Here is a 26,705-nt window from a genome sequence, read left to right on the forward strand (position 1 = left end):
TATCTTTCTGTTAAAAACATCTCCTCTGTGGATTTGTATTAGTAGACCTTAAAAGTTAAAACAAAACGTCAAAACAAGGTGTTCACTGAATCATAGAATCCCTGCAGTGCAGAAGGAGGCCATTCAGCCCATCTCATCTGCACCGATCACAATCCACCCAGTCCCTATCCCCCTAACACCACATATTTACCCTGATAGTGTCAGGGGGACTAAGGGGCAATTCAGCATGGCCAATCCACCTAACCCGCACATCTTTGGACTGTGGGAGGAAACCAGAGCACCCGGAGGAAACCCATGCAGACACAGGGAGAACGTGCAGACTCCACACAGTCACCCGAGGCAGCAGTGCTAACCAGTGTGCCACCGTGCCGCCCTAACATGCATTACCTGTGGACCAGCATTTCTGTACATGATTGGAAGTAATGTGCATACTCGCAGAGAGTGCTGGAGCAAATATCCCATTCACACAGCATATTCTCACATTCTCAACATACTATTTGCGAGAACATGTACGAGTGTATTTGACATTTATTGCTCTCCACAGCAACTGTACATTTAGTTACCAAAAGTATGCAACTCGACTTGGACCAATTGCACTGTTAAGCTCAAATCCTTAATGTTTGCAGTTTTGAAACTCTTTATTTTGTGGTTTGGAGTTAAGTCCTTCGTGCCTATCTATTTTACTATGGCTAATATCCTTGATACATCGCAGCTAACCTTTTCTTCTGATTTTGCAAATACCTCATACACAACTTTACTTTTCAAAACAGCAGAAAAAAATTCTGTACGCATGTAATTTTACTCTAATCAGCTTGGCACATCTTCATTTCCTGCAAGTCTGAAAATATCTACCTTATCTGCAAGAGATGAGAATAAATCTCTGGTCCTGAAGTCAATAACTGTAATGTGAACAGTTTATTAGCCAATAGTCACCAACGTCATGCTGTGTTGCATCTCACCTCCAGTGCAAGTTCCTGAACATGTTGAAATAGGTCCAGGTCTTTCTCTGTCACAATGTCTTTGCTCAGTGATTGGTCATCCTCATTTTCAAGTTTGCAGCCCCACGAGTCCTGATTGTCTGCAGATTCAGAAAAACATCATATTAACGGAGAGGCTTTCCTTCAGCGAAACCTCCTGCAATCAACCTTGGCTGACAGAGAGGCAGACTGAGAACTGACAACCTCAATGTGTTAATATAGCTGTTAAAAGTTAATGGAGCCACACGGCAACATTAATGCCCTCAAATCTCCAAGACTGTAACCAATCTGGGGGATAAATTTAACAACTGCCGAACTGCCAATTAGATTGGATTCAGGTGTTTCGTAACTTTTGCTGATCCACCTGGAGCTTTGTGCATCCTTTTTTATTAGACCAGCAGGCAAGTCAGCTTCAATCAATCAGATATCCTACAGCCAACACATGACACGCAACCCCAAATTACAAGATTCTGACTTCACGTGCTGAGGGTCCCCCTCTTTTGGCTGGTTCTCCACAATTTTACAGCGAACAGGGCGAGGTGAAGTATTCCAAGACTCTGCCACCAGTGTTGTGACTCTTGGAGGTGGATGGGAGTACACCTTTCCCTTTCTGTTTTACTGGAGAAGCTCCTCAACTCTGTTTGGAGCACCCTTCATACTGGAGGGCTCAGATCAGGAACTCACCTCAGGCAGGGATGGCAAAGTATATTAACACAGTGAAATGACAGAAGCCTGCATCATTGGAGAAAAAAACCCAGCCCAATACAGTCAATGTAAACTACAAAATAAACATAAACAAGCAGGATAGCAAATATTAAAGGCAACAAGGGACACAGCAGAAGGCAGTAGCAGCTTGAATTAAATACTCTTATGGGTATAAAGCCAAGGATAAAAGTTACAATGAAGCACTCATTTGGTTGTGAGAATCAGCATCCTTTTGCTCAGTTCAGTACTTTGCCTTTGAAATGGATGTTACTTGGTAATCATTTCTACACTAAACTAAACCAAAATACCAAATTACAAATCCCACTTGAGCAAGCCAGCCTTGTAGCGTCGCACACTGGTGCGCCAGCATGCTGTTCACCAGATAGGTGAGTGCTCAATTTTTATCAATAAAACCAACTTGTCCTGATTCCACTACCAGCCACTGCCGGGGGAAAGAAGGGGATTTGTGAACCCAAGGAACCAATCCCTTTTAGTTTTTTTCTAAAGTTTATTTAATTGTGTCACAAGTAGGTTTACATTAACACTGCAATGAAGTTACTGTGAAAATCCTCTAATCGTCACACTCTGGCGCTTGTTCGGGTACCCTAAGACAAGGCAAAGAATTAAGTTAAGGTCATCAGAGCGCCAGAGGAATTAAGCATGGTAAAGGGGCACAGAGAACAGCAACTGCAGTTTTTAAAGTTATTTTAACAGAAAGCTGCCAATTCCAGATTAAGGGAAAGCAGTGATTAGTAACAAACTTGTTAAACTGGTAGCTGGGAGAGCAATAGTAGGGATCAGGAGAATGAGGAGTACCCCTGGAGCAGCCCAGGTATTTAAATAGAAGATTGGCAAAGTCAGGAGAATGAGTAGTAACTGGAATGGCCTCAATAGATGTCTCATAGAGAAGCAGAAGAAAGTGAATGTCAAGAGGGAAAAAAATTTGCAGTGACATATCAGTGGAGGGGGAGTAGGGCAATTGTATAGGTCAATATTGAAGTTAAGTTGCCTATAACTAAAACTCGATCAAACAATTAAGATTAAAAACTACAAACTAAAATATAAGCTAAGTTAATTAAATACGTGTAGTAATTAACTCGACAAATTGAACAAAGTAACAGGAAAGCAGGATAGATGAGGTGCTGCAACGGCAACATATGGAGGCTGTGGAAAGCATCACGATCCCTCACAATCACACCTGTTGCAGCTGCTTCTCAGAAATTTCACTGCAGAGTTGTCAAAATGGTTTCCGAGATACAGATGTTGTTGGAGCATCAAGGGAACAGGACATGGTTATGGGGACACTTGGTTCAAGGGGCTGTCACCATGATAATAAGAGGGCTTTAAAGCAGAAGGTCAAAGGGGAATGCAGCCATCATAGTATAGTATGGTATAAAGAGACAGATCCTGTATTCTCCAGCCATGACCAGGAGTTCTGAAGGTTGTGTCGCTTGCTTGGTGCCAAGATTAAGGACACTTCCCCGCAACAGGAGAACTTGGGAGTAGGAAGTGAAAGATCCAGTTATCATGGTCCACTTAGGAAGCAACCTCTATCGAGGAAGGAGTTTGAAGAGCTCGGGTCGGAACGATAATGCAGAAACTCCTCAGTAATCATCTCTGGATTCTTGAGAGCCACTTGCAAATTGAAGTCAAATAGATTAGCAGGTTAAATGCAAGGTTTAAACAGTGGTGTGGGAGGCAGAGATTTTGAGTCATTGAACACTCATATCAGTGCAGAGGAAAGTGGGAGCTGTTCAGTTGGGACTTAAAGACTGGGATTAGTGCTCGAAGAACTGGACTTTCAACTAATGAAGGGATTGGAAGCAAGTTCAAAATCAATTCAACAGCAAAATAGTAATTTGGGCAAAAATATGCAGAATGTGTCACCAAGGGCCAAAAAGTTGAAGAAACATAATGGAGTATTCGTGAGTCAAGATGACAGAGAAAAATAGAAAATAATTCAAGCAAAAGCACTAGATTTGTACTTACAAAGCTTTCAGAACCAAAGAGATGAATAGCACTCAGAGAAAAAAATGGAGACATGGTTGCAGAATGATTAGGGTTAGGAATTAAATATCCCAGGACATAAGACCTTTAAAAGGTAGGCAAAGTGGAAGAGGAGGAGGAGATGGCTCGATAATAAAAGATGGGATAAAGATAGCAGTGAGAAAATATCTTAGCTTGGAAAAATTAAGAAATAGAATCAGATTAGGTGGAACAAGGAAATAACAAGACAGAAATGCTGGGGGTAGTTTATAGATCTCCGAACTGTAGTTGCAGCATTAGGATCATGAATTTGGACGTGTATTTAACAAGGGTAAACAGTCATTCTGAAGAAACATAATCAACTTGACAAAGATAATTTTCATTAAAAGTGTGGAGGATGACTTAATGGAATGCAATAAGGAGTCAACAAGGGAACAAGCTGTTTTGGATGCAGCACTGTGCAATGGGGCAGGGTTAATTGCTCCTGAAGAACGATCATTACATGGGTCATTTTATTTCGAGTTTGAGTGTGATTTGTTTACATCTGAAACTAAGTTTCAAATTGGGATTTTCCAGAAGCATTCAACAAGGTGCCATCGAGGTTATCTCTCAGTGGGATGGGAAATAATATATCATGGGTTAAGCAGTAGTTAATGGTCAGAAGACAAACACTAGGAACAAATGGGTCCTTTAGTGGATCAGGGATGGGTCTCAGCTAGTTACCACCACCAAATGGTCGAGGGAATGGAGTGCAATTTATTAATGTTTGCTGATGATTCAAAGTTGAGTGGAAGAGTAAACTTGAGAAGGACGCAAAGAAACTGCAAAATAATTTAGGCAGATTGAAGTGAGCAGGCAAGAATGTTGCAGCTAAAATATAACATGGAAAAATGCGAAATGATCCAGTTTGATAGGAAACTGTAGGGAAGCAGAATATTTTTGAGAAATTGCTATGTTGGTATTCAGAAGGATCTGGGAATCCTTGTACACAAATCACAAAGTTATCCTGCAGATGCAGCAAGCAATGAGGAAAACAAATAGCAAGCTGTCCTTTATTACAAAGCAAATTCCATATAAAACCAAAGAAGTCTTACTGCAATTGTGAAGGGTCTTGGTGAGATCACAACTGTATTATGTACAGTTTTGGTCTCTTTCCCCAAGGCCTTAAAGGAATTGAAGGGATTGCCCCTTCGAGATTGAGCAGACAAAGCCTACATTTCCTGGACTGAGGTGTAATCCCATTGAAACATATATATATATATATATATATACTTTTTATGGGGTTTGGCAAAATAGATGGTTGGAATATGTTTTGTCTGGCTGGAAAGTCTGCAACTGGAGGCCACCATCTCTGAATAGAGGTCAGCCAGTTAGGACCAAGATGACGAATAATCTATTCACATGAAAGGGCTGTGACCCTTTGGACTTCTCTACTCCAGAGAGTTGTACTCAGTTGTTGTGTATATCCAAGTCAGAGCTCATTCGATTTTTGGATACTATGTAAATCAAAGGTTATGGGGATGGTGTGGAAAGGTACCTGTGAGGGAAAAGATTGGTTATGAGCTTACTGAATGGCAGAGCAGGATTGAGGGACCAAATGCTCCTATTTCTTACGTTCTTGTTTGAAGTTAGAAGTGCACTGGTCTCTCTCTCACACCCAAGGTGCCAGAACGGGCAGTTTTATTCTAATCCTACAAATGCTAATGAGCTGAAATGCTTTGAATAAAAAAGCAGGAGGCGACTAGATGCAATTCTATGCAATACAGAAAATACTCTGCAAGTGACCTGGCCTCATCAATCTGCATGTGACCAGATTTTAATCAGCCAACTCCACCTTGGGGAATATTTTCCAGTTTAAATGGATGCTCCTCTCATGCCATGAAAGTGATGCCCAGTAGCAGTGATACTTCAGTAGTTTTCTTGAAATACTTTTATGCCACTGTTCATTTGGAGGCAAATAATGTGGTCAGACACCTGGTGTTGCAACCCCACCCTCTTCCAAAGTGTTCATATACCAGCCAATTTAATGAGCGCAATGATTATATGAAGGCAGTAAGTCTGAAATTAAGATAGAAAATAACGGAAGTAAACAGCAGTATTTGACAAAGGTAGCGAAGAAAGTTCCTGCCTCAAATTCTTATGGACCTGCCGTGTGTTTTTATTTGAATTGCTGAAATGAAAACATGCAGAGCTACTTTCATGGCACAAGCCCAACCCCCTCCCCCTCCCAAAGGAGAACAGCAACTACCTGAAGCACCCCAAAAAAGCGCAATAAAAAGCCAATTTCTAGTGCTAGCGATGCACAATAGCATGGCATTTACTTCTTACCCTTGTCCTCGGCACTTTTACTCCTTTCTAATTCCACGGTCCCCTTCCTGTGCCAAAGGATCGTCTTTCCATGTCTCATTTTACACCGGCTGCCCCTTATTGCTTTCTCTCTCACAGAAAACGGCAGGAAATAATGAGAGTGCAGTTTAGCCGCCGTTTCTACAGATGTACTCAGTCGTAGGTAAGGTGAGATTTGCAAAGTGCAACTGTTTTTCATGCGACTGCCCCAATAGCTTGGGAGAACAGAATTATCAATGGAAGTAGGACAAGGTTCACAAGGTGTAAGACAAGGAGGAGTTAACTCAGCATCTGCTTCGCCAGAGAGTTTGGGAGAATAAAGAGAGGAAGGAGAGTCAATTGGCTCCTTTCTTAACCTGGGCATTCTGCACTTAGTTAACTGGCCAGTGAATGTCTGCTTACTGAAGTTATCAAGCGGGCTAGTACAAGAAGATGGTTTGATGCTATTAATGTGGCACCTCGGTGCTGGTAAAGAAATCTCAGGTGATACTGGGCATGCAGGGATTAATGTGGTCAGTGCAGTACCTGTGGGCCATGTGCTGCTGTCAGAAGTGCTTGATTTTCGTGGCCCCTTTTTCTTGAGCCTGTATTGCTCAGCTAAGTCCAGGAGTTCACCCCGTGGCTTGCGGCCATCAGGTGAAGGGGTGAAGAATTTGCTAAGGCCATCAATGAGCCCTTTGGTTTTCTTGTTCATTTTCAGGCGGGAAGATTTGCTGCTTCGCGAGTTCAAAGTGCTCAGTCCATCCAAGCGTCCCGACTTTGATGAGGGGATTGCTGAAATTTTGCGTTTGCGACCCCGACCGGAACATTGTCTCTCTTTGTCAAATGGCTGAGAACCTTTTGATCTGTGGAAAGAGGAAAAAAAATCTTTGTTCAGTTATTCATAAAGCATCTTCACTGACCGAATCTAAAATGCAGTTCCCTCTGCCATTCAGCTAAATAAGATACTAAGCAAGGAATCAGTTTATAATTCACAAATACTGGTAGCAAAATAAGAGGTCCACTACACCACCTGCTGGATAACAGGCATCACATTTCTGTTGAGTATTTTAAGAGTAACCACATACTTAGGAATATACAGAATTGTTTAAATACATATAACGACTCTCATGGTACATCTTAGAAGGTGTATGATGCTTTGGCCATCACCTTCAGTGAGTATCATGCAGCTCCACATTTGCAAGCACAAATGAATTTCTTTTAGTGCTGGTTAACATTCATGACATTACTTTTCATTCTTTCTCTCTTCAAACAAAATGGGCAGTCTGAGAGTTCATGAGGATAACTGGATCGAATGGATGTTTTCCTATCGTTGGTCCTCAAGGTCCAATAGACTACTGCAAATGGTTTGGGAGGGGTTGTTTTGCTGTGATCTCTGTCACATTGAGTGGGATGCCATCAATATTCAAGAAGGGATTAATTGTAACGAACCCAAATATTACGAGCCAACAAATTGGGGCAAGGTGCATGGTTGGATGGTCTCAGTTCATTAACACAGTTGACGCAAACGCTCAATTGGTGAAACTGAAACACATCCCAACAAACAGGAATGTCAAGCGTCAGGAACCTATCCTGCGTTTCGTGCATTGATGCTTTCCATTTTTCATTCAGACGCTTCCCAATGGCGAGCTGAATATAAAAATCCTCACAATCTAAGTCAATCAACCCACAACAAGGATGGTATTCCTGAGCTGGTCAATGAATGAAGGAAAATCATCTATCATCAAGTTTGTTGCTTACCAGATGAAACAAATTTGCTTGGGAATGTAACAGTTTCTGCAAAGAATGCAGGAGATTGAGTAATGCCTTTGAAAATTCTAAGATGCAGTGTAGGCGTGAGGTTGAGAAGAATGTGTGGGACTACTGAGAAGATTGACAGTAGATAAAGTTTGCTAACGGTGCCGTGAGCCAAGTTGAAGAGGGTTGGAGGTTCAAGACACGTGCTTAATGAGGGTAACAAATCGTGCAGCTATATGATCGAGGAGGAGAGAGGATGCTTGAATATTGGCATCTTCCATATTGTCTGAGAATGGAAATGGATAAAGACAGAATGAGGACAAAAAAAAAGCATCTGAAATGCTGATTTGGGTCTGTACCTATGTGCACCACTTGTAGAATCAGGGGCTACCCACACTACCGAGGAGAAATTGCTGATTATAAATAGATATTGCAGCAACACTTTATACAACACTGTGTTTTGTAAAGCCCACACTTCCTGTTTCAATTTGCTTCAACTTGAGCAAAACAAGTTCAGCCTTGGAGTAAACTCCAATTAGCAGCTGCCAGTATAAATAGCTCCAAATTATCATCTCGCCCCAAAAATAAAACGTAAATAATGCCATTCTTTTCTAGATTTTAGAACAGGACCTACATAAGCAACTACAGGGCTAAAATTGGTTTGTTTACTCATCGCTGATCCTCATGGTCCATCGAGCCTGAGCATTTAGTAACACTACTGTTCACAGAACTGGTTCATCAACAACTTGCATTTATATTCTGGCTTTGAACGTAATAAAATGTCGCAAATGACAAACAAAGTTTGACACTGGCCTACAAAAGGAGATATTAGGCAAAATGACCAAAAGCTTAGTCGAAGAGGTGGGTTTGAGGGAGCATCTTAAATTCCAATGTTTATGATCTTTATAGCTGAAGACACAACCACCAGTGGGGCAATTTAAATTGCAGATGCTCAAGAGGATAGAATTGGAAGAGTGTTTTTGTAAAATGAAGGAATTGCTTCAGCGGGAATTCAAGTACATCAGCGAGCACAAGTGTGATGGCTGAGGGGGGTTTGATGCCAGTTAAGACAAAGGCAGCAGACTTTTGAATGGCCTCTACTTTGAGAACACCAAGGTTAATCGCCAGGGTACATTGGAATGGTTCAGTCCAGAGATAACAAAAGCCTGCATGAGTTTTATAGACTCTCAGAATAGCTACAGCACAGGAGGCCATTCAGCCTGTTGCGTCTGGCCCTTTAAAGGAGCAATTCACAATCACCTTTTCCCTCTTGAATGCCCCAATCGAACCTATCTCCACAACACACTCAAGCAGCTCATTCTAGATCCTAATAACTTGCTGTGTAAAAATATTTTTCATGTCACCACTGCTTATTTTACCAATTATTAAATCTATGCCCCTCGTTTGCAATCCTTCCACCAGTGGGAACCTCTGTGCAAACCCCTCATGATTTTGAACACCTCTATCAAATGTCCTCTCAACCTTCTCTTCTCCAGGGAGAACAGTCCAACTTTTCCAAGCGATCTACGTCACTGAAGCCCCTTATTCCCAGAACCCTTCTCGTACTCCAGTTAATGCTGAACCACTGTTTTATACAGGATTAACATAACCTGCTTGCTTTTGTACTCCATGCTCCTATTTATAAAGCTCTGGATATTGCAAGTGTTATTAACTGCTCTCTCAATCTGCCCTGCCACCTTAAATGATTTGTGCACATGTACCCAGGTCCCTCTGGTCCTGCACTCACTTTGGAATTGTACCCTTTACTTCACATTGTCACTCCATGTTCTTCGTACAAAAATGAATCACCTCACTTCTCCGCATTGAACATCATCTATCACTTGTCCACCCATTCCACCAATCTTTGTCCTTTTAAAGTTTAACACTAACCTTCCCACAATTCACATACTTAAAAATTTTGTATCATCCACAAATGTTTAATTCCTGCCCTCTACACAATTTTTGAGTCATTAATATATAACACCTAACCCTGGGGAACTCCACGATAAAATCCACTATCAACGGCAGATTCGCTGTTGCAATGTTGCAGAGGTGGAAATCAGTGGTGTTAGTGATGGTGCAAGTAAGTGACAGGAAACTCTTCAAAGGATTAGATATATCATCAACCTTGTAAAAATTCTGGTTCAGCCTCGCACAGCTGGCAGGATTGAGTCAATGTCAAGGGAATGTAGTCTGTGATGTAAACCAAAGACAATGGCTTGTGTCTTTGCAATATTTACAGAGAATTTGTGCTTATAAATAGATGATGTTGAACAAGCAATCTGACAATTTACAGGAAGTGCAGGGGGCCTGAGAAGGGATGGTGAACTGGGTATCATTAGTGCATATAGGAAAATTCATGCTGTATTTTCCTATGATATCACCGAGGGACAAATATAAATGAGAAATAGGAGGGGGCCAAGGACGTCACAGGCAATGGTGCAGGATTAAAAGACAAAAAAAACAAAAGTCAGTGTTTTTAACACTTAGTGGCTACTAAATTATAATATTGCCTTTTTATACCCCAGGTACAAATGAGGAGAGGTACATGACACATCTTTGCTGTAGATGTCAACCGACAAGAGAACGTCCAACCAGAGTTGGCAATCTCGGTTCCAAGGAACACTCAATTCAGCCTTATTCATGAGTCTGACTCCCGTTGTGACGAAGTGCCTGGCATCCTCTGAATGTCATTCTTCCTTGGCATCATATCAGAGGTCAGTCAAAAAACAATAATTTATTTTGTGAAATACTTACACTGTCTTATTCTTTAATCTGTTTTTCGAGTGCCCTATTGCTGTCGCGTAGCGTCGTTTAATCTGTACAGCTTTCTTGTGTAACAGTTTTCTTTCCTTTTTCCGTGGTCGACAAATCTGACACACCCACATGCCTGTGATGGAAGGTAAAAACAAGGACTAAATATTTGACCTATCACAAGCTGGTCTTCTCTTATCCACCAAAATTCATGCTTTGAACTATCTCAAGTACGGCAAAGACAAGACTGCTTGCAATCTTCGAGAGCAACGTGTCAATGAGTATTTGCTTGCAAGTATTTCTCCTTCCTGTCTAATCTGGTAATAGAAGTCCCCAGCTACAAAAGGATTCAGGGTTCAACCTCTCGTGAAGTGTGGATCCTGCGCATCAAATGCCACTTTAGCTACAAGTCAGACAAAAGGAGATTTAACCTGAACAAGTGTTTGTTTTGAGAACAGGTGCGCTTTTCTGGATTCTGCACACCACTGAATAAGTCTTGAACACTGGTGCTTCCATCAATCTGATGTCAATAGGAGACGGTGGATCTGCCCACGTGTGTGCAGTAGTACACCAGGGGATTCCTTTCAGCTTCCGACTGATCATCTGATTCAGGATGGCAAGTAGAATTAGTGTTTTGCGGACACGTGATCTGAGAATGTGCAGACCATCACTAGTCTTTTATGTCTACACTTGTCCATTTTCAGTCACTGACAATGCACAGCCCAATTAATAATCAACACTAGACAATTTTACCCTTAGAGTGTTTATCAGAGCAGCTGCTAAATAATTAAAGAATAATAACAACAGAGTGATTATCAAGTAATTATTGAATCAATGGGTTTAAGACATGTCATAAACATCTGGAATTAACTAATTACCTGATGTCACAAATCAAACAGTTGCTATTATTCCTGGACCTCTAATGAAATATATATTAGCAATGATTTTTCACATTCATTCAGGAGATGTTATTGTCCTTGAGGTGGTGCTGTGAGCTGTCTTTTTGAACCACTGGAGTCTATGTGGTGTAAGTACACCCACATTGCTGATAGGGAGGGAGTTCCAGGATTTCCATCCAGCCACAGTGAAGGATTGGCGACATAGTTCTAAAGCAGGATTGCTTGTGGATTCGAGGGGAATTTGCGGGTGGGATGTTCCCATGCATCTGCTGCCCATGTGTAGGTTTTGGTTTGGAAGCTGCTGTTTAAGGGGACTTGGTGAGTTGCTGCAGTGCATCTTGGATACTGCACCACACTGCTGACACTATACTTAGGCGCTGCAGGGCATTAATGGTTTACTTTGGTTAATGGAATATATTTGTCCTGGATTCTGCAACATAATAAGATTAACACATTCAGGAAAAGTGTTTTGATCCACTACATTCCCAGGGAACATTTCTAATAACACTCGATTCCACGTTAACATGAAGCTGCCTAGCTCCTTCTTGGAACCCACTGATTTCTTGTTCCAGTACCCACGCTGGTCACCAACTTCAAATTCTCACCCAACTTCTTGCTCCAGCATATCCAATTTTCTTTCCTTGTCCTCAATATGCCCTCTGGTGATTTAATTCTGAAAAGTTCATTTGGATCCAGCACGTCCAAGCCTTTCTGACACCTATTTTATTCCAGTGGCAGTTCTCAGTGATCAATGTATTCCATTTGATGGCATTTTTTATGCATTCTGGGATGTGGTTGTTATTGGCAAAACCAATGCTTACTGCCACCCCGAATCACACTTGAGAAGGAGGTAGTGATCCACCTTCTTGAATACAACCCAGTGGCTTGCTAGGCCATTTCTGAGATATTAAGAGCCAGCCAAATTGCTTTACATCTGGAGTCACATCTAGGTTGGACCAGGTAGAGCAGCCTATATTTTCCCCTGAAGAACTTTCGTGAGCGAGGCGGATCACAACATGACTGGATGTGAACTCGTGCCTACAGATGATACACCCAAGCCTCTGGATTACGAAACCATCATACCCATATCCTAAAACCTGCAATTGCTTGCTCTTGTAACCAATGTGAAAGGTACTTTTAAGGTTTAATTAGATACTGCATTGTACAGCAACCTACAATCATAGCTCCTTTCACTGGTACACAAGACCCTTTGCAATGTTAACTTCCTCATTACTTCAAGTGTTTTTGAATATTGAATCATTTGTTTACATTCAGAATAATATGTTTTTGCAGAAAATTACTTTGAGAAGCTCTGCAGAGAATGTTCCCAAGGTTAAGAAGGGGAATCTACCGCGAGATGGTTCTTGTGCTGGGTCCTACCTTTCACAATTTAATGAACTGTATTTCAGAGAGAAGAATTCTCACCTTTCGGCATCCTGGTGAGAGGTGGGTCACAGCACTCCATGTGAAACCCTCGGTCACATGAGTCACAGAACAACATGTTATCCTACAGGGGAGACAGTGGTATAAATCATTATTCGTCTTCATGAGTTTGCAAGTGATATTGAAGAAATAACAGATAGGAAAACAATAGCTTGTCACCTGCCAGAGGCTCAAAGATACCACAATGTTCCACGCTTAGATTATGCTTTAATATGCAGCCCATGTCAATTAGTTTCACCGGACAATGTATAAGCTTCCAAAGGCACCCAGGGAGAGAAGAACCCGTTTTGTGTTGTAGGGCCAGCTCATTTAGATTTAACACACAATTCAGCAGTAATCGCCAGCTTCTAAGCCATAAAATTTGCAGGCAGTCTTAGCCAACATCCATTTTACAACTTCAAAACAGTAATAATAAACAGAACAGAGCATTCCAAAAGGAGCAAGGAATTAGTTTATTAACTATCACCACAGCTATTAATAAAAAACGAATTCACTTTTCGACCACAGCCCTGTACTCTTGAGCACCTTCTCTCTGATTCCAAAACTTTGATCTATCTCTACCTCCTTCAAAAACCCTGCTACATTAAAGGCAATACATAATACAAACAGTTGTTTCTCAAAAATAAGAACTTTAATTTATATGGTGCTTTTAATGCGGCAGTACTTCCCAAGGCACTTATAGCAGGAGTGTTATCAAGCAAAATTTGATCTGTAGCCTTTTTCAGAGTCGGAAGCTTTTGGTGAAAGAATAATTAAAAATCCTGTATCAAATGAAATATTGTTGCAGTAAAGGTACTAATTTGACCACGCACACCTTGTGGGTTTCTGCTCATAAGAATCTAGCAGTACAAGAAATCAAAAGCCTCGTCAGAAAGGTAGGAGAGGTTTAGGGAGAGAATTCCAGAGCTTAGAGCCAAGGCAACTGAAGACATGGCAGCCAATGATAGCTGCACAAGAGGACAGAATTGGTGGAGCAGAATTCTCCAACAGAATTGGAGGTGAGGCAATGGAGGGACCCGAGGCATTGTCAGATTAGCAACGAATTCGCAGGTTGTGAGCACAGAGAGTTGGACGAACAGCACTTGGTACTGGTTAGGATACGTGGCCTTTCTTCAATCTCTGACAAACCTTTGACTCTATCTTGGCCTCGGAAATTTGAACCCATCCTCAGCGTGTACAGAATGACATACAAGCTGTGATCCTTACCAAAAGCCCTACCACAGTGAAGACTGGGGTTAAGCAAGCGTGATGGAATCCGTGGTTTCAGAGCTTTGTCAAAAATGTTTTGGAGACAGACATTAATTGAAAAGGGAACTGATCCTTCCAGTTTCTAAGGAAACAAAGGCGAAACTGGGATTGAGAACCAAAGCTTCTGGGAGACAAACTGCTTGAAGATATACAAAAGGAGTGAGCCACCAGAATGCAGGTGATGATTCCAGTAGTACACTTCAGGCCGGCTGAAAAAGATGGAGATTAGATCCAGAAACTGAGAATAGTAAAATATACAGTTGTTGCAGCCATTTCTGTTACTTGAAGATAATCATTAGTGGATCTGTGGCATCCGGGCTGTCCAGCAGAGTTGAGGAGGTTCTACAGATGTGCATGTACTATTTTGAAGACTTTGCCGGTGGAATTTGGGTGGTTGTGTACTGCTCTTGGCTGGGGCCGAGGCTAATTTCGAGAAGAGGTGCTGAAATCCTTTGTGAGGGAGACAAGAGTTTCTAACACTCCAACCTCAGTAATAGAGGTACACTCAGTTTGCAGAGGATGATCATGTGTGCACTCACTCAGAAATTGAGCTCCACGTCATTGCCAACTCCTTTTCCAAGCATGAGAAAATGGGTCTTTCATTAAACACCTGGAAAACAAAAGTCCTCTTCCAACCAGCTCCACAGCACAACATCTCCACCCATTATTCAGATCAACAATGACGTTGCATGAAATGTAGGCCATTTTCTATATTTTGGTCGCATCTTCTCGCCAAAGGCAAACACATCCAAAATTTATCTTCTCTCATGTGCCAACTCAGCCTTCAGCTGACCAAGGAAGAGTATTTGAGACCAGGATCTCAAACCCGAGAATAATGTCAAGGTTTTCCAGGCAGCAATAATACCTACTCCCCCTTATGCATTGGTGACTTTAGACTTCCTGCACAGACACCTCAAAACATTGGAGAAATACCACCAGTGATACCTTCGCAAGGTCCTCCAAATCCAGTAGTAGGAAAGGTTGACCAATTCTCCCAAGCCAACTTGCTCAGTATCGAGACACTAACTTAAAAATCATTCAAAATCACCTCCGCCTGTCAGAATATGTAGCTCGTACACCTACATCAGACTCCTGAAGCAATTTCTCCACTCAGAAGGAAACCCCCCAGGAGGACCATGGCAATGCTTTAGCGATGTCAGCAAAGCATCCTAAGAGGTCAAACTTCCCTGCCTGCTTTGTAGCAGGCTCTGGCTCGCGAACGGCCAAAACGAAGACGCTTCACACAGGAAGGCCCCCAACATGCAGAGACTTTGTCGGGAACGTGCAGAGATTAAGTCACTGCAACAGAGGGAGCACACAAACCTCCAAACACCTCAGCTGCCCAACCCTGCAAGCATCACCTGCCTCGCATGTGGCAGAGTCTGTGGATAGTGCACTGACTTTTCAGAGCCCATCAAATCCAAGTGGAAGCAAAACATCCTCGATCCCAAAGGACTGGAGGAGGGGAAAGGAGAGGAGTATCTGACCCTGCCAGTTCTGATACACATTGCAGTGAAAAACACTATTCTGCATTGAAGCCATCATCACAACCATTTCTCAAATTCAATATCATTTTGGTGTTATCTTTAACGGTGATCTTTTTATTTCGTATACATTGGTACATTATTTAGAAAGAGATGACAGAGAACAAAAGATCATAGCTTATTCTCTCATATTTTTGCCAGCACCTGAAATCCCCGACTGAATTTCTGGCTTCTGTGCTCTCAGGGACCAGATATTCAACATCTTGTTCTATCTCTCCGAGCTTACTCCTTTCAGGGAAAACCATTGTTCTGAAGAACAATGATAATTAGAACTGGAATAAAAGCTCCAAGCCTTGATGCTTTGCTCACTTTACCAGGTTTCCAAGCTACAATTTCTCCTTTTCTCCTCTGTTCTGCTCCGCACCTTCAGACAGCTGCCATTTCAATCCCTTCAGGGTAATTTCTTGGATTCAAACTTGTTTCCCAAGCCCAAAAATCTTAATGCACCACTCAAGTCAACCTTTAAATTCCCAAGGCAAGGTGTTAAATGTAATAATCAATATAAAATAAGCTGAGTTAGCATACACTTACCGCAAATGGCCCTTAATACTTGGATCACAAAATAGCAATGTGACCATAAAAAAGTGACTGAGTATCAGAACAAAGTGATCAATAACGCTCAGCCAAGTATTAAAGATCTCCCAAGTCAACCACTGGAAGACCATCAATGGCTAAGTACAGTGTGGTACCAAGTAATATTCAATTAAAAAAGGGGGAGAAATAAGTGGGCTTGAGCTTAACGGCTTTTTCCTGGTCCAAAAGGTTATTGCATGAATTGCTCTGATCACTCTCAAATATCCTGAGCAAGAAGCAAATGAATGTTTGATGCCAGATCTGAACAGTGTTTCTGGCAGATGTACTTCGTGCATTGATACAAATAAAAGCAAATAATCAAGCACTCTGTGTGGCGCATAAAGCTTCTTGCTTTAAATTCTAAAGTCAAACCGTGTCACAACTATCAGCATCAGTGCCTAACAGGATTCAAACCAGTTGGTGAAGTCAAGACGATGACAGAGAGCCTTTTCTTGCTGAAAGAGTTGATTTGACTTTGGCTGGTGTCAACACTCCTCACCCATAGCATCCTATCTATCCGCCATTTGTGTCCAAATACCTATCACCTGTTTCCCGTAACAATGTAATTGACATGAAGAAACCTTAATAACATTATTGAGAAGGCATTGACACCAATATCAACCATACCAATGTCAACCAACACCAATGTCAACCAACACCAATGTCAACCAACACCAATGTCAACCAACACCAATGTCAACCAACACCAATGTCAACCAACACCAATGTCAACCAACACCAATGTCAACCACACCAATATCAACCAACACCAATATCAACCACACCAATATCAACCAACACCAATATCAACCAACACCCCACTCACTTGTCAAACTCAAAACCGTTTGTTTGGTCAAATCAAGTTTGAAGAGTAGATGTTTGCAACTGTGTCTATGAGTGACTTTCAGAGTCAAGTGAACAAAGTACAACATTTTACAGACGCACTGATCAAACCCAACTCAAAACCAAAAACTATTCCACTTGTTTTTTGAAAGTTGAGAGATTGCTTTTCTTTAAAAAAAACCTTCAAAAGCATCCAATAATAGTAATTCTGAACACAGCAGACAATGAGCAAAATAACTTTCAGAGCAACAAAGATGGCAATGACATAAAATCGGCAAGTGGTTGGTGTTATTCACAAGTTGGGCAGCAAGGTGAGCTGGTGAGTGTACACGTCAGGGTTGATACTTCAATGCAGTACAGAAGGACTGCACTGGAAGCGATGTCCAATGGCATCCTCCCCACATGTTCAGGTGGATAATGTAGATCTCATGCAATTATCGAAAGGAAAACAGAAATTCTTGTGATGTTCTGTCCAACATCACTCTCTTAATTAATTCTGACACAAACAGGTTAATTGGTCATTTATTGGATTTTGTTGGCAACTGTGGTTGCTTGTCCAAATGCAATCATTTCACTCCAAGTTAATTAATTGTATGTGAAGCACTTTAGAATATCATGCAGAACAGGTTAAAGCACTTTATAAAAGGGTGCAATGTATATTACAAGAGATTCATGATGAGTTCCACTCATTGCAGTAACTCGCAACATGAGGGGTGCCCCAGGGAATTGAACCAACTCCAGCACTATTTTGTTCACTTCTTTTTTGGTGAACTTGAAGGATTTTGTGTCGTATAGATTGATGGGCTACTTACAGCATTTTTCCCCTGGTCCCGGCAGGTGCTGCACGTCTTGCATTCAATACATTGCCATCGTAAGGCTTTCACACGAGCTGTTAGTTCTGGGGAGAATTTCAAACAGGACGGGTGACCTGGAAACACAGCAGAGCTGACATTCAAACTGTGACCATATTATTCACAGCATACACACACACAGCTGTCACTCAAATGGAATGTGCATCATTGCAAGTTATTGAAAATCGAGATTATTATCTCCATTTTGTGGATGGGTAGCATGTGTTGTTCTGCAAAGTGACGACCAAAAAAAAGGTCAAGATAAAATAAAGCAAGTATCCTCAACATGTACCGATGTAAGGTTTGATTTTGAACACCTGGAATAGCATGTGAACTTGAAGGGGCAAAGTCACATCAATATCAATGTAACGACGCCAGCAGAACTGATGTGGTGTAATCTAGAGTATGCAGGACAGTTGTAAGGTTCAGCTGTTAACATGGGCTTGTTCCTTTAAGGGCAGTGCTCAAGTCTCCTTGTGTTGAAGTGATGCAAATGGACAAATCCAAATAACTGTAACTGTTTGTAAACCACTAAGGTCAGAGGACAATTGAACATGCTTACAAGTTCCAGGTCAATGACTGGCCTGCTTTTCCATTTTTTAAGGTTGGTTTACCAATGTAATGAAGTGTGACAGATTTGTGTTTGACGGAACATATAAACGGAGATACCAGTGGACATTCTGAGGCTTTATACAGTGTGTCATTGGGCATATTTTAATCTAATGTATTATCATGACCAAGAATTTATGATAGCTGAAATTAATCTATTAGCAAGTGCAATTGGAGCGTAATATCAGGTTTGTGTGTGATTAAAAGCAATTCTGAATTCTGAAAGCAAAAAAAAAAGCTCATCAGGTCTGGCGGCATCTGTTGAAAGAAAAACAGAGTTAACCTTTCAAGTCAAATAGATTTTTTCTTCAAAACTGATTATATGATTGTGTCCACATTTTAATTGAAATCTTAATTCCAGGATGATGATTATTACATTTCAGTACAAACTAAATAACATGCTTTGCATTTTTTAAGACCAGAATCCAACAAAAGGTAACATGAAAGATGCTCCAGGCAATACGTAGGCGACAAGGTGCTGGAGATATCGAAGTCTTGGGATCTGGAGCAGTGGATAGCATTATTGAGATGGTGCTCTGGAGATACCGAAGTCTTGGGATCTGGAGCAGTGGATACTATTATTATGCACATCATGACAAATTGGGCTCTGAAATACTTGGGGCAGGGTGAAGGTGGAAATAGTGAAACGTAAAAGAAAAGCAACATGTCCATCAGCTATTCACTGCAACTATACTATGGATAGACTTCTTTTTCCAACTATACTAAGGAATAGGTATGACACCATAACAACTGTTGTGAAAAATTGCCAGAAAATTGGATGAGTACACGGGACTTAATAGGATTGAGGGTTATAGGTAAGCCTATATATAAGCCGAGGTAGGTAGGGACATGACCGGCGCAACTTGTGGGCCAAAGAGCCTGTTTGTGCTGTATTTTTTCTATGTTCTAAACAAACATACTAGCTGCAAGGCCAACTATATTCCTGGTGAGAGGCAGAAAATCGCTACTTCTTGCTTTTTCTTCTTTGTTCATGGGATGTGGGCAAGGCCAGCATATATTGCCCATCCAAAATTATCTCAAATAGATGGTGGTGAGCTGACTTCTTGAACCGCTGCAGTGTATGTGGTGTAAAGGTATCTACAGTGATTTTAGGGAGGGAGTTCCAGGATTTTAATTCAGCGACAGCGAAGGAATGGCGATATATTTCCAAGTCAGGATGGCGAGTGGCTTGGAGGAACTTGTCGGTGGTGTTCCCATGCATTCTGCTGCCCTTGTTCTTCTAGATGGTAGTGGCCGCGGGTTTGGAACTGCTACCCAAGGAGCCTTGGTCCTGCAGTGCATCTTGAAGATGGTACACACTGCTGCTACTGTGCGTCAGTGGTGGAGAAGTAAATATTGAAGAAGGTGGATGGGGTGGCGACCACACGGGCTGCTTTTCCCTGGATGGTGTCAAGCTTCTTGAGTGTTGTTGGAGTTACACCCTTCCAGGTAATTGGAGAGCATTCCATCACTTTCTTTGTCGAGTTGTGCTTCCATGACTTGTGCTTTGTAGATGGTGGACAGGCATTGGGGAGTCAGGAGATGAACGACTATCTGTAGCCTCTGACCTTCTCTTGTAGCCAATGTATTTACATGCTAGTCCAGTTAAGCTGATTCAAACATCTGAGATCCTGAGGGATCTTGACCATATGGAGAGGATGTTTCCTCTTGTAGGACAATCCAGAACTAGGGGCCAATGTTTAAAAGGAAGGGATTTGGGACAGAGATGGGAAAAAAAACAATTCTCTCAGAGGGCTGCAAGTCTTTAGAACTCCCTTCCACAAAAGGCAGCGGGGGCAGAGTCTTTGAATATCTTTAAGGCAGCGCTAGATAGATTCTTGGTAAACAAGAGAGATTACTGGGAGTGATACCAAGTAGAGATTAAAATCAAATCAGCCATGTTCTTACTGAATGATAGAGCAGGTTCAAAGGAGCCAGAGGCCTAAGTTTCTTAATGTGTACTGTTCTTAATTTGTTCATATGTCCCTGGTCAGTGGTAACCTAGGATTTTGATAGTGCAGAATTCAGCACTAATACCATTTAATGTCAAGTTGAATAGATTCTCGAGTGATTGTGATGGTCACTGCTTGACGCTAATACTAATCAACCCAAGCTAAATATTATCCAAATATTGCTGCATTTGAACCCAGACTGCTTCGGTGTCTGAACATTGTGCAATCAGTGAACATCCCCACTTCTGACATGATGGAAGGACGGTCATTGATGAAGGAAGATCATTGATGAAACAGCTCAAGATGGTTGGATCTAATATACCCAAGGATGTTGATGGTGGTGTCTGGGACATTGCCTGCAAGGTATGATTCCATGAGGCTGTTGCTTGAGTAATCTGAGAGAGAGCTCTCCCAGTTTTGGTCCAAGCCTCCAGATATTAGTAAGGAGGACTCTGAAGTGTTGACAGGGCTGGGTGTGCTGTTGCTGTATCCAGTGCCTAGGTTGGTGCCAGGTCAGTCCAGTTCCATCCCTGTTAGATATTTTAGTGGTTTGACACAACTGACTGGCTTGCTAGGTTATTTCAGAAGGCATTTATGAATCAACCAAACAAGGCAAGGATGGTTGCCTTCCCTAAAGGTCATTAGTGAACCAGATGGGGTTTTGACAACTTCAACAATGGTTATCTGGTCATCATTAGACTAGCTTTTAATTCCAGATTTATGAATTATATCTAAATTCCACCAACTGTTGTGATGGAATTGAACCCACGTTAGACTTCTGGAATTATTTGTCCAGTGATGCTGCTATTATATCATGACTCCCTCCAATCATACAATGGTGAAATAAAACCATGATATTTCTCAGAAAGGATCTCTTTGAAGAGTTACTTTACTTTGAATCTGTTCAAGAGTAGAAGGCAAAAGTACTGATCAACAAATAAAATGTTCCAACATTCCAGCCTGTGATTTCCAACAACAGGAATATGTTGCTGCATTCATCTCGGGTTAATCATGAGGGAGCAACATAAACTGACATCTTCACTTGAATTAGGGCTGTATCATTCAACGAGGTTGAAGCAGAATAAAATGTTTCATAGGCAAACAAAAAGACTAGTGATGCAAGCTCTGCGGGCTTGAAAGAAACATAGAGTTATGAAAGTAACAGATAACTTGCATCTCCAGAGCTGCACGCAAATCCCCTGCGACTGAAGTAGGTTATCGGAATGTTTTTATTGCTTCAATTTAAGTCACACATTCTAACAAAGGACCCAATCAAGCAGAACGAAACAGCAGTCTTCCTTGTATATGGAGACCCAGCAAATAAATGATGTGTATCCTGCATCTAACATGCACTTCCTATTTATCTGTGCCGTGACTTTTCGATGTTCAAATGGAAAGAACCAGTTTAGAACTACAGCACCCACCCCTGGTTTAAATTGAACTATTATTAATTGTTTTGCAGGCGCCCAATGTTCCAAATGCCAAGCTCTGCTCTGACCACAGCTCCACATTACCAGGGAAATGTTTCACCTCTAATTCAAATTCAGTTGAAGATTCCTCCAGAGGATGCCCATCAGTTCTGGGGCCTGTAATCCCCCCACCCCCTCCAGCTCCCCACCGCTGGACATATCTGTTTGAACTTTCCTGCTCCAGCGCATTATAGTTTGCTACCCAAGCTGCCTCACTGTCCCAGTTATGGCACCCATGCAGTCAGTCAAGCTCTCCTGTCCTGCTCACCCTTTGCCAGCTTCAATTTATCCAATCCCAGCCCGCAGATTCAGCCCAGCTCCTAAATCATAACTTAGAGGGGGGGGGCGCTTGCGAAGAGGACACATGGAGTCTGTGAATGTATGCGGACGGGTTAAGTGAGTAGGCAAAAAACTTGGCATATGGAGTATAACGTGGGAAAAATGTGGACTGGTTCACACTGGCAGGAAGAATCGGAAAGCATTATACTGTTTAAATGGAGAGAGATTGCAGCATTCTGTGGCACGTGAATCACGAAAGGTTAGTGTGCAAGTACAGCAAGTTACAAGGAAGGCAAACAGCATGTTATTACTCGGAGAGTGGAACATAAAAATAAGAAATAAAAGCAAATTACTGCGGATGATCTGAAGCCAAAAGAGAAAATGCTGGAAAATCTCAGCGGGTCTGGCAGCATCTGAAAGCAGCATCTCCTCACAGATGCTGCCAGACCTGCTGAAATTGTCCAGTGTTTTCTCTTTTGATAAAAGTGAAAACATTTTGCTTCAGGTGTGCAGAGTGTGGGTGCGACCATATCTAGAGTACTGGGATACAGCTGCATTTGAAGCAGCTCAGAGAAGGCACACTTGACTGATTTCTGGGATGAAGGGGTTATCTTTAAGACAACTTTGGACAGCTTGGGCCTGTACCTACTGGAGTTAAGAAAAATGAGCTGTTATTTTATTGAAACATACAAGATCCTGGGGGAAATTGACAGGGTGGATGGTAAGCAGTTATTTCCACTGGTGAGAGAGATTCGAACTAGGAGACACAGTTTAAAAATAAGGGGTCTCCCACTTGAGATGGAGATGAGGAGAAATATTTCCTCTCAGAGGGTTGGTTCGTCTGTTGAATGCTCTTCCTCAGAGGCCAGCAAGACTGTCATTGAATACATTTAAGGCGGAGTTAGACACATTACCCCCTGCTCCAAATTCTTGTGCGCGTTTTGTATGAATCGCTGGTCACCACTTGATCCACTCTCCTGCCCATCATCAGGATGTTCTATCCGTTCTGCTTTTGTTCGCAATGGGGCGGCACGGTAGCACAGTGGTTAGCACTGCTGCTTCACAGCTCCAGGGACCTGGGTTCGAATCCCGGCTCGGGTCACTGTCTGGGTGGAGTTTGCACATTCTCCTCGTGTCTGCGTGGGTTTCCTCCGGGTGCTCCGGTTTCCTCCCACAGTCCAAAGATGTGCGGGTTAGGTTGATTGGCCATGCTAAAATTGCCCCTTAGTGTTCTGGGATACGTAGATTAGCGGGTAAAATATATGGGGGTAGGGCCTGGGTGGGATTGTGGTCGGTGCAGACTCGATGGGCCGAATGGCCTCTTTCTGTACTGTAGGGTTTCTATGATTTCTATGATTTCTATGATTCCCTTCTCCCAACCAATCCCAAACACTGATCCAGGAATCAGGACTTTTATTGCCCAAAAATTTTAACCTCATCAAGAACAACTCTGCAAAAATAGATATAAATGGCTCTTGATAGCCATTAAACCAATACTCAAGGAGAGAAGCTTCAATGTTTCTTTAGCTCTCTGAACCACCATCTCTGTCACAGGGGATTATAATTTGAAGGCAAGTAAAGGAACAAGGATAGATTGAAGTTATGAATGAATAAATTAGAAATGGAGGCGCAGTATGAGGAAAACAAAACGGAGAAAAGAAAGGGAACAAAGATGAAATGTCAAAAGTTGGAGAGGGAATGATGAAGGGAGAGGGGTCATCGGAAAGAGGAAAGGAAATGAGCAAACAGAAATGAGAAAAGGAGGGAGAAATGAACAAGGGAAAGGGAAAGTGAGATACAAAGAGAGAGGAAATAATTGCAAATGACAGGTGGAGTAAATGGGAAGATTAATCCAGAAACGCAGCTAATGTTCTGGGGACCTGGCTTTGAATCCGCCACAGAAGATGGTGGAACTTGAATTCAGTTTAAAACAAAATCTGGAAAGAAGAATCTACTGATGACCATGAAACCATTGTCGGAAAAACCCATCTGGTTCACTAATGTCCTTTAGGGAAGGAAATCTGCCATCCTTACCCGGTCTGGCCTACATGTGCCTCCAGAGCCATAGCCATGTGGTTGACTCGCAATTTCCCTCCAAGGGCAACTAGGGGTGGACAATAAATGCTGGCCAGCGACACCCATGTCTCACGAATGAATTTTTAAAAATTACAAAGAGTCAAAAAGCAAACAAGCCAAGATGGGGTCAGAGAGAATATGGGGCAATCGAAGAAAAATACAACTTTCATGTAATTAGTTGTAAACAAAGCATGCCAGAAGTCACATTGACGAGCTTGGTTTCAAAACTCTTTGCATAGAATCACAGAATAAATCCCGACAGTGCAAGAGGCTACCTGCCACTCGGCCCATCAAGTCTGCATCGACCCTCTGACAGAGCATCTTACTAAGGCATTATGCCCACAACCCCACATATTTGTCCCGCCGATCCCCCTGACTCACACATCCTAGGACACCAAGGGGCAATTTAGCATGGCCAATCAGCCTAACCGGCACATCTTTGGACTGCGGGAGGAAACCAGAGCACCCGGAGGAACCCCACGCAGACAGAGGGAGAATTATGCAGACTCCACAGACAGTCACCCAAGGCCTGAATCGAACCTTGGTCCCTGGCGCTGTGACGTAGCAGTGCTAACCACTTTGCTCCCCTAACTGAATATTAGCAGTCACGAGTAAACATTTTAAAAATATACTTTATTTTGCTGGCTTTTAAGTTTTGAATCATTAGTTGCCCTTATCCAAGTCGTAGGCTGGTTCACTCAATCATTTATTCTATGTATTATGGACTCCTGGCACCAACAGAAACCAGTGAATTTGTTGCTCAGTCAAATCACACACACCTCAATCTTCATACTCCACATAAAGCAGACTATTATTGCACAAGACTTGACGGGTCCTTACACACAGAGTCTGTGGAGCCTCAAAAAAATCACTCAACTAACAACTTGAACTTGCTCTCTGAAAATTCAACCGGTATCATTGAAATGATTTAAATGTTCCAAAAAGTTGAGAGAAGTACTTACCACTATTACCACAGTCTGCACACGAAATTAATTCCTCACGTTTCTTCTCGCGATTCTGCTCTTTTGTACCCAGACAAAACCCACAGATTGGAATTGGCTCTGCACGGGGCTGTTGACATAAGAAAGCAGAAGTTTATTTTCAAGAGCTGCTTTGCTGCGATTCAGCACATACACAGATGCCAAATGGAACACCGGCCTGGCGAAGAGGTAAATATTGTCAACTAACTTAACAACTCAAGCCTAAGTACTGTTTGCATAACAGTCCTGGGGACACCCCGGTTCTGTGTGACAGTTGGCATACGATCTGGATAGTTCGCCAAGCAAGGCAGACAAACTGCCACTCAAGATCAACAGTTTTGCTCCTTAAACTAAGTCATGGCATGAACCCAAAAGATCCATCTCAAAAATAATACTGCAGTCAATGATCAAATAAAAGGTTTCTTTATTAGGTGTCTTTTTCACTTGCTCACTGCTATCAAGTTTTGAAGTCTCACCATTATAACTCAAAAATTGTAACTAAAAGATCAAAATTTAAGATATGAACAAACTGTCAACCCGATAATCATATCAAGACACACATCAGTTCTGAAACAGCACAACAGTGAAAACAGACAGTTATCCTTCATGAACTCTGGGTCTGAAACAAGGGCCATGTCACAGTGGCTCTCCGCTACATGTGAAATAGTAAAACATTTTGACAGCAGCTCTGCAGACTTCAAATGTTGACTTAAACAGTGATCAACCCAAACTTGTGTTCTTCAAAGCAAGACTATCCAATGGAGGGAAGTTAAATCAAAGAAGGAAGGCTTTTCCAACACATCCATCTCAGTCTCAGCCATTAGAGTTCTCAGGATTTAATCTGCCTCCTCCTTGATCATCACATAATCATCCATCAATCTGCAAGTGGATTAAGAACTCCCATGATTATAGCAAAGGCATTTGTATTGTTACTGTGCTTCGAAAGACAAATAATAAACATGCAATTCTAGAAGGCAGGCTTCCAGAAATGCCAACACTGGTGAGAACATCTTGAGAGTAATATGCATCATCACAAACCAGACAGCAATGCACTCCTCCATATTGCCTTTCTACTGACAGACAGCACTTGCTACATCCCACAGTATGTCAGAGGTTCAATCAGTCTCTGACATTATCAGCTCTCCTTGAACAGCTTTCCTGCTGCCACAAGGCTGTACCACCCCTGTATAATGCGTAGCTGTGTGTCCCTACAAAATAGAAATTATGGAAAAACCTGGTGGGGTTAAATGTTGGCCAGAACACAAGGAGAATTCACCTGTTCACCTTCGAAATGGGATCTTATACATCCACCCAGGACAGACACAGGATCCCATTTAAAAGCCTGAGCACTGTGATGAAATGCCAGCCGAGCTTTTACGTTCCAATTTCTGAAGTGGGATTTGAAGCCACAACCTTCTGACTTGGAGATTGCAC

At 42.0% G+C, this 26,705-nt stretch overlaps 1 protein-coding gene across 1 annotated transcript in view; it reads right to left on the bottom strand.

The window, feature by feature from the left end:
• The window catches only part of LOC144510095 (histone acetyltransferase KAT6A-like), a 160,474-nt gene that overhangs the window by 58,604 nt on the left and 75,165 nt on the right, over positions 1–26,705 (bottom strand). The window contains exons 3-8 of the mRNA XM_078239364.1: positions 25,254–25,362; positions 17,868–17,983; positions 12,830–12,911; positions 10,509–10,641; positions 6,540–6,859; positions 960–1,078 (exon numbers count right to left, since the gene is read on the bottom strand). Of these exons, the coding sequence (XP_078095490.1) occupies positions 960–1,078; positions 6,540–6,859; positions 10,509–10,641; positions 12,830–12,911; positions 17,868–17,983; positions 25,254–25,362 (879 nt within the window). The remainder of the gene's footprint in view (positions 1–959; positions 1,079–6,539; positions 6,860–10,508; positions 10,642–12,829; positions 12,912–17,867; positions 17,984–25,253; positions 25,363–26,705) is intronic.

Source organism: Mustelus asterias, chromosome 22, assembly GCF_964213995.1.
Source record: "Mustelus asterias chromosome 22, sMusAst1.hap1.1, whole genome shotgun sequence".
NCBI classification, from domain to species: domain Eukaryota; kingdom Metazoa; phylum Chordata; class Chondrichthyes; order Carcharhiniformes; family Triakidae; genus Mustelus; species Mustelus asterias.